At 36.5% G+C, this 12,980-nt stretch overlaps 1 protein-coding gene and 1 long non-coding RNA gene across 2 annotated transcripts; both read right to left on the reverse strand.

The window, feature by feature from the left end:
* Window positions 1–8,032: 8,032 nt before the first annotated feature.
* On the reverse strand, window positions 8,033–8,571 carry LOC141626257 (uncharacterized). Its single transcript, XR_012535866.1, has 3 exons — window positions 8,483–8,571; window positions 8,274–8,378; window positions 8,033–8,188 (listed from the first exon to the last, which is right to left on the reverse strand). It is a non-coding gene; the product is annotated as an uncharacterized LOC141626257 (long non-coding RNA).
* Window positions 8,572–10,777: 2,206 nt separating this feature from the next.
* On the reverse strand, window positions 10,778–12,698 carry LOC141631709 (uncharacterized). Its single transcript, XM_074444345.1, has 3 exons — window positions 12,677–12,698; window positions 11,856–12,372; window positions 10,778–11,516 (listed from the first exon to the last, which is right to left on the reverse strand). Exons 1-3 carry the CDS (start codon window positions 12,696–12,698, stop codon window positions 10,778–10,780), a joined length of 1,278 nt encoding a protein of 425 aa, XP_074300446.1.
* Between the last annotated feature and the right edge of the window lie 282 nt (window positions 12,699–12,980).

Genomic DNA, 12,980 nt, shown 5'->3' on the forward strand with positions numbered 1-12,980 from the left:
CTATCGAACATCATGATCTGCTCAATCGAGGTATTCCTCATAAAGGCAGTTCGATCGAGTGGTAGTTTCTGCTCGATCAAACACTTCCTCAAATAATGCACTCGATCGAACACTGTGACTAGTTCGATCGAGTGTATGTCGCTGTACAGTGCAGAAATCTTCAATAAATGCTTCGTTTTCATATAGATCTTCGTATTCCGAGTTATACATATTATTTTTGTCAATAGTCAATCCAGGTCCGTCATAAGAAAGACTTCTATCGGTGTAGGTTGCGTGTACCTTCTCTGAGTGCCTAATGTTCACCTCAGCTCCTAACCGAGCTATTTGAGACTCCAGCTCATTGAATTGAGCTTTCTTATATCTATCATCTTCTTGCAGTTTAAGTGCAAGTGTCTTAATCAAAGATTTCACTTCAGCAATCACTTCTTTCTGTTTATTAGGAGGAGGACCTTGTTGTTTTAGTGGCCAAACGAATGGAGGCTTTTGATAGCCTCGTTGTTGAAACGGATGTGGCGGCACATATGTAATGGAATGACTAGCTTGTCTACGCTGTCTAAACGCATAGACTTCATTGTTCCCTGTCAAACAAATAATGACATTGTGCCCAGTAGCACCATATCTCTCACAATAAACCACCCGTTGCGCCATAAGATGGAACATAGGTGGAAGATCAAATGTACTCAAGCCTTCCCTTTGATGATCTTTTACCTAGAACTGTCTAGGTAGGACATGTAGGGCCTATCAAAACTACAGTAGAGAAAAAGATAAGAACTGGCTCAAGGAATAAATCCCTTGAGGCTAAAGACAGACAAAAAGAAACAAGTAAATAAAATAGTTGCCTCCCCGGCAACGGTGCCAAAATTTGATACCGTCGTTTAGTACCAAAAATAAAAACCTAAGTACTACTAACAGAAGTCAGCGGTAAGTAGGGTCAATCTCTACAGGGAGGCGATCACTATCTACTTGTTAATTCTAGTCTGTCTACGGTCACAATTGGGGGTTTTTAAATGATTTCTAACTAAAAGTGATTAAGGCAAGAGAAGTAAGGCAAAGAGCAATAAAAGCAACAAAAGCTAAGATATGATCAGATAAAGAGAGGTTTGTCAGGATTTCGGTTCACCACAGCAGTTTACTAACTCAGTCATAAATAGCCTAGACAGTCTACTGTAAGAAGGGCAAGGGAATGGTCCTTTCGGTCCGCTATCCACCCTAAACTACTACTAACTGAACTTTCGCCCTCATTGGGTAGTCTACTGTTCATAGCAGGTCTGTTCGTTCCAATATTTCGATCCAGGAACAAAGTTACCCAAATTAAAGTTATTTAGAAGCGTGCACTCAACTAAACAGATTACAGTTATATTGCTATGGTGACAGATTCTCACAAATAAATCGTCTAGCCTATTTAAAACATCATTACTTTACTACCATGGCTCCCCTAATCCTAACAAAAGAGAATTTAGCTATTAATAAACATAACTAAAACAAAAGATGAAGAAATAAAGAACATTCCAAATTAAAGAGAGTAAAGAGAGAAATACTTATTAAGATCCGGAAAAGAGAGCAACAGTATTAGGTTACAAAAGGGAGAAAAAGAGAAAATAAGGAGAAGAGAGAAAAAGAGAGTTTTAAACCTAATTATGTCTTTCCTATTTATAGGAAAAATAATTATTAACCTAAACGATATTAAAACATTGCGGCAGATAAAAAATTACTCGATCGAGTACTTTAAAACTCCTCTACGAGTAAATTATAGCAAAACCTCTCGATCGAGTAGAAAACCTACTCGATCGAACACTATCTAAAATAAGCTACTCGATCGAGGACTTAAACTACTCGATCGAACACTACTCTACTCGATCGAGTTGTTTCCACTGCATAATTCCTACTTCGCGCACTGAACGTCAAACGGCTGCCATTTCTTCGTTACTTAGGCAAACAGAGCGTTTCCGGTTGCGTTGGAAAGCTAAGAGGACAACTTTCATCTCCAATTGGAATCACCTGAAAATCAGTTGTAGAACTCGAGATATGGCTCTTTAAAGTAGGCACTAGTAATTTGAAGTTATTCCTTTGCTCGCCTAGCTATCTTACTTCCTTGCGAATCACAATTAGTAGTTTCTAAGCTCCGACTCAACTCATCTCCTAAATGAATGTACAGGGATATGTATTAAGCTTGATTATGCTCCTTTCCGGTTCATACCTGCAAATAATACAAGACAAGCCAAAGTAGACTATTCGGGAGACATTTATAGCTAAACACTACACAAAATGCATTGGAATGCATACACATGATGTACAAAATGCCTATATAAAATGCACGCATCAGAAAACATATTAGATTAAGCATAGATCAATCCCCATGTTTGTTTCCCCTAATTCCCCATTAACCCCAGCTAAAGAACTACTCACTCATGATCAAGTTTAGCATGCTAATAAGGTTATCAATCATACTAACAAAGCAAAACATGATGAATAAATGAAAGTGATTAACAATAATTAAACAAGGGTAAAGAGGAATTATACCTACGAATATAATTCCAAATAATAAAGTAAAGAATAATAGAATTACTTGATGATTGATGGAATGTTGTCAATCCTCCAAATAAACCCAAATAATCTTCTAATTACCCAAATTAAATAAAAGGAAGAACAATAGAGAAATTAAGGAAAGATTAAGATGTGATTAATATTGAGAATTGTATTACAACTAAATTAAGACTGATTTAAGAGAGTATTAAGATTGGTTTAAGAGAACATAAGATGGGATGATAATTTAGGTAGTACAAAGGGGTATTTATATTAAGGATTAGGTACAAGAATTATGGTTACTAAGGGCTTAAATGACTATTAAGACCCTAAGAAAAACTTGAGGAAATGCTACTCCCGAGGGAAATGCGCGGATCCTCCTTGCTAGTCCTCCCACGATCCGCTCGTCCCGTGCTGAGGCACGGGCTGTTCTGTCTTGTGATCCGCTCGAATTAGGGAGGAGTCGCTCGGATCTTTGCTGCACAGTCCCCTCGTCCTAGGGTCAAGCCGCTCGGATCCTTGCAGTGTGGCACGCTCGGATCATGCTCGGGCCGCTCAGATCCTTGGGCAGAGTGATTCTCTTGTTTAGCTTCATAACAATCCGCGAGGATCATGTTGGGGATTCAAGGATCCTTTCATCATTTCCAATTTTACTTCATTTATCTACTTAGGCCTCTAGTGTCGGTTTTCTCTTTGATGCTTGCTCATTGGATGCGATCCATTTAGCTCCATTTCGCCTCATAAATGCAAGGTTAGCCATCCTCTCCTACCAAGGACACAAAACCTCAAGAATATGCAAAATGGGAAACTAAAGATAATAAATGACCCAAATATGTGCTAAAAAGCATAGGAACGAGGTTAATTCGGGGCCTACATGTGCTCAAATATGAGTCACATCAAACATCCCCAAACCGAACCTTTGTTAGTCCAGAGTAAAGAGGTGACTAAAACTAGGACCTTTGTTTAAACTAACCTACTAATATAACCGATATGAGATAATTAGCGGGTCTCACTCCGCCCCTTTACCTCACAATAAGACAACCATGAGGTAGGATGCCTTCTTGCAAGGCAAGGTGGTACTTGCCAAAATGGCGATACATCCAAGCATTAAGAACACAAAAGCAAGTAATGGATGCATCTACAAAAATGAATAGCCACTTTCCTCATCTAAGTGGCGGAAATTTTCTAGAAAGGAAGCAATCTAAGGGTACACACTTCATCATAGATACGATTTCTTCAAACTACTAAGCCTAGAAGGATACCAATAAATCACCTCCAAGTTGTTTCAAGCAAGGGTACCTTTGTCCTCAATCGTTAAATGCTTTCATCAAGAGTAGACTCCTTATGGTGTTAGAAACATTGTAGGATCGCGGACTTCCCCTTCTTGCCTAGACAAGAAGAAGGGTCGTCCCCTATCTACCATGCATAAAAGTGGGTTCAATGGAAAAATGGATCAACGTATTTTGAGTTTCACGATAGGAGTTTGCTTTTGATTTGTTGTTATTGCCCCCAATTTCTTGTGGCATTTGACATTTGAGAACCATTTCTTTTTGCCATTTCTTTAATGTTTGGCATTTGGTGCTTGACAATTTTCAACTTTTTGCATTTTTGAACATTTTCAAAGTCACCCTAATTTGTAAGGAAGGGTCTTTTATTAAAGCATAGGAGTTCTTATTTTTATACTCCTTTCTTTTATGCAATTTGCAAACTTCTTGTTTTTCATTTTTAACCGCTTGAACTCAATTTGATAATTTTTGTGCCCATTCCCTTTTTGTTGACAAAATGTGATAGAAGTGGAAAATGGTTGCATGATTTCAAAGGTCACCTTAGAATAAACGGTAGCCAAGGAGTTATCACAACACAAGGTACTCTTGACTAGGCCTTAATCCATGGGTCAAAGGATACTAGCATGACACATGCTAGGGTGTTTTAGAAGCATTCTAATTAGCAAAGTCTTAAGAAGAAAAAGTATCTACAAGGGCCTTATATACACTTGTCAAGCTTCCCAAATAGATGTTTTCACAAAACTTTTCCTACAATGCAACTACATGCCATGATGCAACTAACATTTATACAACTTAATGCAAATGCTTCTATCAACTATTATGCCATATAAAGTAAATCAAACTCTTAGAATCACATTGCTTTGTACCGCATCAATCAAAATAAAGCCACATAGTCATTAACATGGAGAGCAAAAAGGAGATTGGAAAGATCATACCATGCGGTCTTCATATTCCTCATGCCTCAGATGTGGCGTAGTCGATCAATGTGATAGGAAGATAAACAAATAAACAAACAAACAAACAAGTATATACAAAATATACAATTATACACTACAAAGGAATGAACATGTTTTTGTGTTTTTTCAATTTTTCAAATTTTTATGGTTTTTGATTTTAAAAGTCAAGTTAGAATTTCCCATCCCCACACATTACATGGGCATTATCCTCAATGGCCAATACGATAGGAAATTATGCATGCTAAATCAGAATGCACGATTTCTACACTAATATGAAAACTACATGACATATATACATAAGTGATGCATTCTAATCTATTCTATATGATGAATGACTATATTGGTTGGACAACTAATTTGGATTAACTATCATTTCTTGTGTTTGAACTTCCCTAAACCGAGTAAGACACTATTTCTAGTGTAAAAGTAGGGAAGTTCATGCACAAGTATGCAATGCATGAAACTAATTGTTGTTTTGGATTTTCAAAGCGGGAACAATAAATTTATCGTCACCTTGATGTTCCTAAGGTTGAAAAATAGTCCATAATTTTTAGAAGGACACCTCTAGAGTTTGAAACAATTAAATGTTAGCCAAGTTAGAAGAGCATGAAATTTTTGACACGAAAAATGAGGGGGAATAGAAGAGTGTCACCTAGGCCATGGTGGGTGCCTCATGCCTGCTCCACTATGCTCATGAACATCTTTATTGGTTACTATGATCCCCTCCAAGATCACTATCCCATTGTGCTCGCAATTCATCGCTCTCATAGAAATCCATAAATTCGTCCCTCTCACTATTGACTTCCACCGTATCACCGCCACTTGACTTTTCTCCTTCTCCTTCTCCATGTCCATGTGTTCCACCGTTGGCATGCTCCGAGTTTGGGAAAAGGATATCCATTTTAGCCCAAGAGGGAAGCATTCCCTCTTCACTAGTATGCCCTTGATGGGCCAACCGCACTACTACACACACCTTACTTTGCCCACGCTTTATTGGGCTATTCCCGACGCTTAAAAGCGTCGCCATTTTATTTCTCGACGCTTTTAGAAGCGTGGGTTTTTGGGGCGTCAGAAAATTTTGACGGTTTTTAGCGTCAACCTTGTAGACGCTTTTATGTGTCGAGAGCAGTGACACTTTTAAGCGTCAAAGTTTATCTACACTTTTTCGCGTCGAAATTTTGAATTTCTCTACGCTTTTTCCTGTCACTAGACAAATTCACTAATACTATCTTCGTCAATATGATTTGAATTAAATCATATAAATTACCAACTAATGACATCATAAATTAAAGTGTGTATAAAAAAGATTAATTTGACTAGAACAGAAACAAAATTTTATACCATAAATTAAAATTGCAATCATCAAATTACATGTTTTCAAAATTCAAAAACAATAAAAAAAAATATTGTAATTATTACATCCGAACAATCGAACAATAGAAATAAGAAATATCCCTATTAATGCTTTTCAGCAAAAATAATAAATTGTTTCGAAACGATTAGATTTAAGCCAAAAGCTGCAACTAATCTACTCCAGAAAGTGAATTCAAGATTTGGTCCTTCTATCCGGATGCACCGCCACTATTAGTTGAGTCGGATATCTACATGCAAGGAAATTAAATATCATTAACAAGGCAATCAAGTAGGAAGGTTGTGCTACTAATAACAAAAAGAAATCAAAATACTACATACTTAAGAAACCATACATAAAAAAAAAAAAAAAAAAGATGATTACATGAACCTTAATGAATACTTAACAGCGCTAGCACTTACCTTACACTAACCGCTACAGTTGCTAGCTATTTATTACATGCTAAATATGCTACTCCCTCAGCTCCGACTCTGATTCTTACCATTTTCATATAAAGACTGGCCGATTGGGTTCACGTTGTTCTTAGTCATCAAAATTTTATTGTTCTACTGGAAACAAACTTTGTTTGTTTAAGCACACTGAAAATGTTGATGATATGTCCATTTTTCCAGGTTTGGTTCTACTGGAAACAAACTTTGTTTGTTTAAGCACACTGTGAAAATGTTGATGATATGGTTGTACTGGAAACAAACTTTGTTTGTCGGATATCTACATGCAATTGAGGATCCAGTTGAGTGTATTTTCTCTTCTAATTCTAACTCCCAGCCATTTTTCCAGATAATTAAGAATATTGGTACTGTAGTCGCACTGAAAGAAAAGATGTTGTATAGTTTCTCTCCATCCTCGCATAAATAACACTTGCTTGTTTCATTTATTCCCAGATTCTTCAGTTTTGCTCTAGTGTTAATTGCTCCCTCATAAACTAGCCAGGCTTAGTCTATGCTTAGAGACTGACCATGAAGCCCAAACTTGTTGATACCATGAGGATTTAGGCTTAGCATTTCTCAGGAAATTGTAACCATCCCGGATTCTATACTTAGCAATCCAATCACCTTGATTGTACCCCTGCATCTGCATGACATTGTTTTTTCACATAGCAGATTTTTCTCCAACTTCAACTTGACTCAGTATTGGGCTCATAATCTGACAAGTTCCTCCCTTTGAGATAAATCTGATTTATCCATTGTACCCATAATTTATCGGGCCTAGTATATACCCACCACACTAGTTTACCCACAGCAGCAGCATTCCATTGAGTAATGTCTTTAAGCCCTAACCCCCCTTCCTCTTTGGGAGAGCAACAAAGTTTAATTTATGGTATAAAATTTTGATGACTTTATAAATGAAGTCATCATTATTGTGGATGCTAGTGGAAACCAACAAAGTTTTACACCTAACTACAACAATTTACACATTGGTCACAAATTCTTACTTGTGAATGGTGACGGTCACAAGTTTATGACGTCTCGCAACTATTTTAAATAACGTTAAGAATGAAAGGGGTTGCGGGCAACAACTAACCCTAAGGCATATAACCGAGCATCATTCCTATAGAACCATTCAAAGATAGACAAAACTACCAAACTCGAATCATACTACGATTCAGTACTATATTAAATTTAAAGACAACATAAATATAAAAATACCTTTGAGTTCAAGGATGATTTTACAAGTTGGGCTATCTCGGGCGACGACATTCCCGAACTCATACCTTCCAAGATTTTATACAAGATGCTATTCGTCTCATTCAACTTGGTTTGCAGCTCTTCTTTGTCGTTAGTCAAACTTAGAACAGACTTTTCCATATTTTGCACCTTTTCCACATGCTTGAGTTCCAAAGAACTACCATCTCCATAATTAAAAGTCTCTTTCCTTAAAATACTGTGCACCCCAAATACATCACTTCCTTTCACGCCGAAACCATAGCCTAACGGGCGTTTAGGGATATCTTCCCCATACATTAGTTTACTGAAAGCTTCATTTTGGATTTGCGCTTTGGGCTTGGTAGGATTAGTTGCAAGTTTAGATTGAACATAAGTATCAGCATCCAACTGCACACATTAAAAAAATGCTTAGTATGTGTCAATTTACAAGAAATTTTAGAGTACATCAAACATTTTTATTATATATGAGTACCACAAATTCTTCCGTTATTGTATCTTTCACATATGACCCATCTTTCCTCTTATGAGTTTGCTTGAAAACCTCCAATTCAGTTGGCTCCCTTTTGTTCTTTTCTTCCTGCGAGTCATCAGTGAGTAATTAGCTTATACACCTAAGCTTGTATTTAATTCTAAATAAATGTAAAGATGGTGGTAATCATCAATAAAGGATAAAATATTTACAAACTCCGCCCGTATATTAGCATAGCTTATTGACCCGGTTGTGTGAACATGATTTTGTGATGCACGGGCCTCTTTTCCGCATTCAGAAAATTTCTGCATTAAATAAAATAGACATTACATAGAGTGCTGACATTATGAAAAAATAGTGAGGATAATAAAATCAAGTATTTAATTTTGGGCAAATACCTTTCCCTTGTCAGAATACCAATAATCCACTAAATGAATCCAACTATCAAGAGGGACCCCTCCTGGTTTAGTTTGGTAGATTTCTTGTTTAGTTTTTTTCGTGGGTTTAAACAAAGTCTTCTTCAAGTCGTGCCTATATTGTCTCACACTATTGCCTACACGCTTCAGAATACCTTTGTCATAGCCATCACCAACGGGAATAACAAAATGATCCTTTGAAAAAAAAAGGTTAATTTAAACAAAAAAATATGAGCTGACCAAACTAGCATAATTATCCATGTTATGAAGTTAGTAACAACATACCCGAATACACTTGATGATTTCAACTTTGAAAATTTCAGGCACACGGTGCCAATTTTTTCTCTCCAATTGGACAAAATCTTTCCTTCCGAGCCATATTACCAATGAATTTAACGAGGATGTGTCCTCCCATTTTGAGTGGCTGATGAAATTCATTAAAAGTGACACAATACCTCCCTTTAGTACACCATACATCATGCGGTTGAATTGGACCACCGACCTTTTCAATATTTCCTTCATTATCTACCAAAACACATAAATACATATGTTCATATCTCAAAACATATTTTTATACTTTTCTAGTGACATAACAATATACAAAATAAATGATAATACCAAAATTGGACGCAGGGAATGCAGGAGGAACTTAAACATATTTTTATATAGTTAAGGAACTCAAACCTAAGGCCGTTAGTTTTTCCGTTAACTATCAACAATATCACTGCAACTGAAAGACTTATTTTAATATCACTGCACTACTAGAAAATAGGGAAAAGAAAGCATTAATAAGTTTGGTGAGCATAGAAAACTATATCATACTAATATCATGGAGTAGTGGTGGCAGTCCCAACACACAATTCCACACAAACCAACAAAGAACACAAAGTTGCACGGGTTAGAGAAAAGAAAAATTGGAAAGAAAATTATATAATACTCGTAAAATATTAATGTCGTTAACTAATATCATAAAGTTGTAAATGTGAAGAGTAGTACTCCACTTTATGTATCATTCTCCAAACCTCATAAAATAAACTATAGATAATCTTTTAATCTTTTACTTCATCCTATTCTAAATAACTATAGATAACACATTTCACCATTTGACATCAGCATGCTTACAGCTTACCGAAGCAATTTCGCTGTCGTAAAAGAACAAGGGTACAACACTTAAGCTTTATAGAGCAAAAAGAAACACTGACCGACTTCAAAATAATTGGAAAAAAATCATTACCGGATTATATTAAGGATGGGTGCTAAATTATAAAACTTTGAGTCATTTATACTTACTCAAGAACCTCTTTCATCTCATCAGAATGAAGCAAAACGTAGCGGTGAGCTTGTTTTAAACTTCTGTCATCTAGGCTTACTTTTTCAATCATACCAACAACTCTACCACCAGAGCGAAACAAATAATCACTCATGTCTTGAATACCATCATCATTCCTCTTCGATCTAGTAAAGATAGTCTCAATATCTCCCAAATACCTTGAACAAAATGTGATTGTCTCCTCAAGCATGTACCCTTCAGCAATTGATCCCTCTGGCTGCGCTTTATTACTTACGTATGATTTTAAGTGAGCCAAATAACTTTAGAGAGTTCATAAAATCAGTTTAGAAAAAACACTTAAACATCCACTTAAATAGTCTCTGATAATTACCTTTCAATAGGGTACATCCATCTATCTTTGGACAGACCACCAAGTTTCGCCTCCTCGACTAAGTGAATCAATAGGTGAACCATAATTGTGAAAAAGGTTGGCATAAACTCCATTTCCATACGACATAGTATTAGCACAATTTTCGATCAAGTGCATTTAACTCGTCGTGTTCAAGGGTATGCGAACAAAGAGACTTGAAAAAGCAAGATAATTCCCCAAGTAAGTCAATAACTTTAGTAGCCTTGGATGCCCTCAATGCCACAGGAAGTATATCTTGCATTAAGACATGATTGTCGTGGCTCTTAAGATTAATGAGTTTTCTCTGGTTCATATTCACGCATCTAGAGATGTTTGAGCCATACCCATCAGGAGCTCTAATCTTTTGCAAGACTTTTAGAAATCGCTCTTTCTCCTCGTTAGACATGGTGTATTATGCTTGAGGCATGTATGGTTCTCGATTAGGTCGATCTTGGAGCCATAGATGTTCCTTTATGCCTAGCTTCTTTAGACCTTTTCTCGCATTCACATCGTCTCTACTCTTATCCATATCTAAAAGTGTACCCAATATATTGTCGCACACATTTTTCTCAATGTGCATAACATCTAAATTATGTCTTAGTGGGTTGTGTTCCCAGTAGGGCAGCTCAAAAAATATACTCTTCTTATTCCACAAATTATGATTATTATCTTCACAGTTGCTATCATTAACCATGTTAGTCGAGACACCAACTTCCCTTGCTCTATTTGGCCTTTTCAATCGTTTTGTAGTCTTCCCATACATATATTCAATCTTTTCTTGTTGTGTTAAGACATGAGAACCACTTATAGATTCTGGAGCATAGCCAAACGCTATCGTTCCATCAAACAAATTGGCTTCAGAACGATAGTGATGATCTGGAGCCAACCAATTCCTATGTCCCACATAGCAAATCTTGCCACCAAATCTTCCGGAATTAGTTGAATGGGTACAACGTGGACAAGCATCATAACCAAAGAAGACTCCATCCGAAAGCATAGCATATGCTGGAAAATCATTAATAGTACTATGTAATGCTGCTCGGAGTTTGAATTTTTCACCTTCAAAGGCGTCAAATGCGTCAACACCGCTCCATAACAACTTCAACTCAGAAATTAGAGGTTGGAGATACACATCAATGTCAATTCCTGGACTGGATTTTCCAGGAATAATACAAGACAAAAGAAATGAAGAGGTTTTCATGCACAACCATGGTGGCAAGTTATAAGGAATCAAAATAACTGGCCATGTGCTATAAGTGGTATTCATCAAACGATATGGGTTAAACCCGTCACTAGCTAATGCTAACCTAACACTTCGAGGATCATAGGCAAATAGAGGATACCGAGAATCAAATTATTCCCACACTAAAGCGTCTGCTGGATGTCTAAGTTTTCCATCTTTTACACGATCTTTATGATGCCATCTCATATCTTCTGCTGTTTTAGGTGACGCGTAGATCCACTCTAATCTAGGAATGAGGGGAAAATACCTCATCACTTTAGCTCCTTCACCCTTCTTAGCTAGATTTTTACCTTTTTCACCTATGACTTTTTTCCATCTTGACGTGTGACAAACATTACACTCCTCCTTGTCACTGTTTTCCCCCCAAAATAGCATGCAATTGGATGGGCAGGCGTGAATCTTTTCATACCCAAGTCCTAAATCATTTATTATCTTCTTACCCTCATAAAAGGATGATGGGAACTCTTTTACTTGAGGAAATGCTTGAAGTAGAAGTTCAAGTAACTTGTTAAATGACTCAATAGACCAATGAAACATACATTTAATATGGTATAAATGTAAAAGGAATGAGAGCTTTGAGAAAGATTGACAGCCTTCGTAAAGTTCCTCGTTTGCAGCTTCAAATAATCTTTTATAGCTATTGTCTTGTTTATTGTTGAGGTCATCAGTCGTAGCATCGTATGCGTGCTCAAACTCATTATCGGACTCACCAGAAGAACTAAACCCCATAGACACGTCATCAAATTCAGCTTCTTTTTCTATTTCTACGAGCAAAGAAAAGTATTATGATCATCAAGATCTTTAGAATGGTTAGGAATCGTAGTCCTATAAACTGCATCAAGTAAACCTTTCATATTATCACGACCTACCAAGGGTTCTTCCCTACTTTCTCCATGCAAATGATCAAGAACGTCCCTTTTACCATGCTAAAACCAATCCGTATACTTCTGGTAAAACCCTTTGAATAAAATATGTCCCTCTATTTCGCCCAGCGTGAAGTAATAACGTAACTTACAACTCTTACATGGGCATTTTGTTTTCCCATCTACAAGACTTTCCTTAGCTAACTTGATAAACTCCCTACATCCATTTATGTAATCGCGATGGTCATTTGGCAAGGTAATCCAGCTAGTATCCATGACTACACATCATAAAGATTGAATCAATATATATATTTTGTATTCTCAGCTTTATTTTTCACATTTTTTTCTATATTATTCTAACCAAACTTTTTTTGTTTTTCTTTTAGTTTTGACACAATTTTTGAAGGCATTACATATTTAATGAGAGCAACTCGCATAAATCTCAATATGATATCTCTACCGACGACGATAATTGATAACTGCTAATTTTTTTATCAATTCTTTAATGG

This window comes from Silene latifolia, chromosome Y (genome assembly GCF_048544455.1).
Source record: "Silene latifolia isolate original U9 population chromosome Y, ASM4854445v1, whole genome shotgun sequence".
NCBI classification, from domain to species: domain Eukaryota; kingdom Viridiplantae; phylum Streptophyta; class Magnoliopsida; order Caryophyllales; family Caryophyllaceae; genus Silene; species Silene latifolia.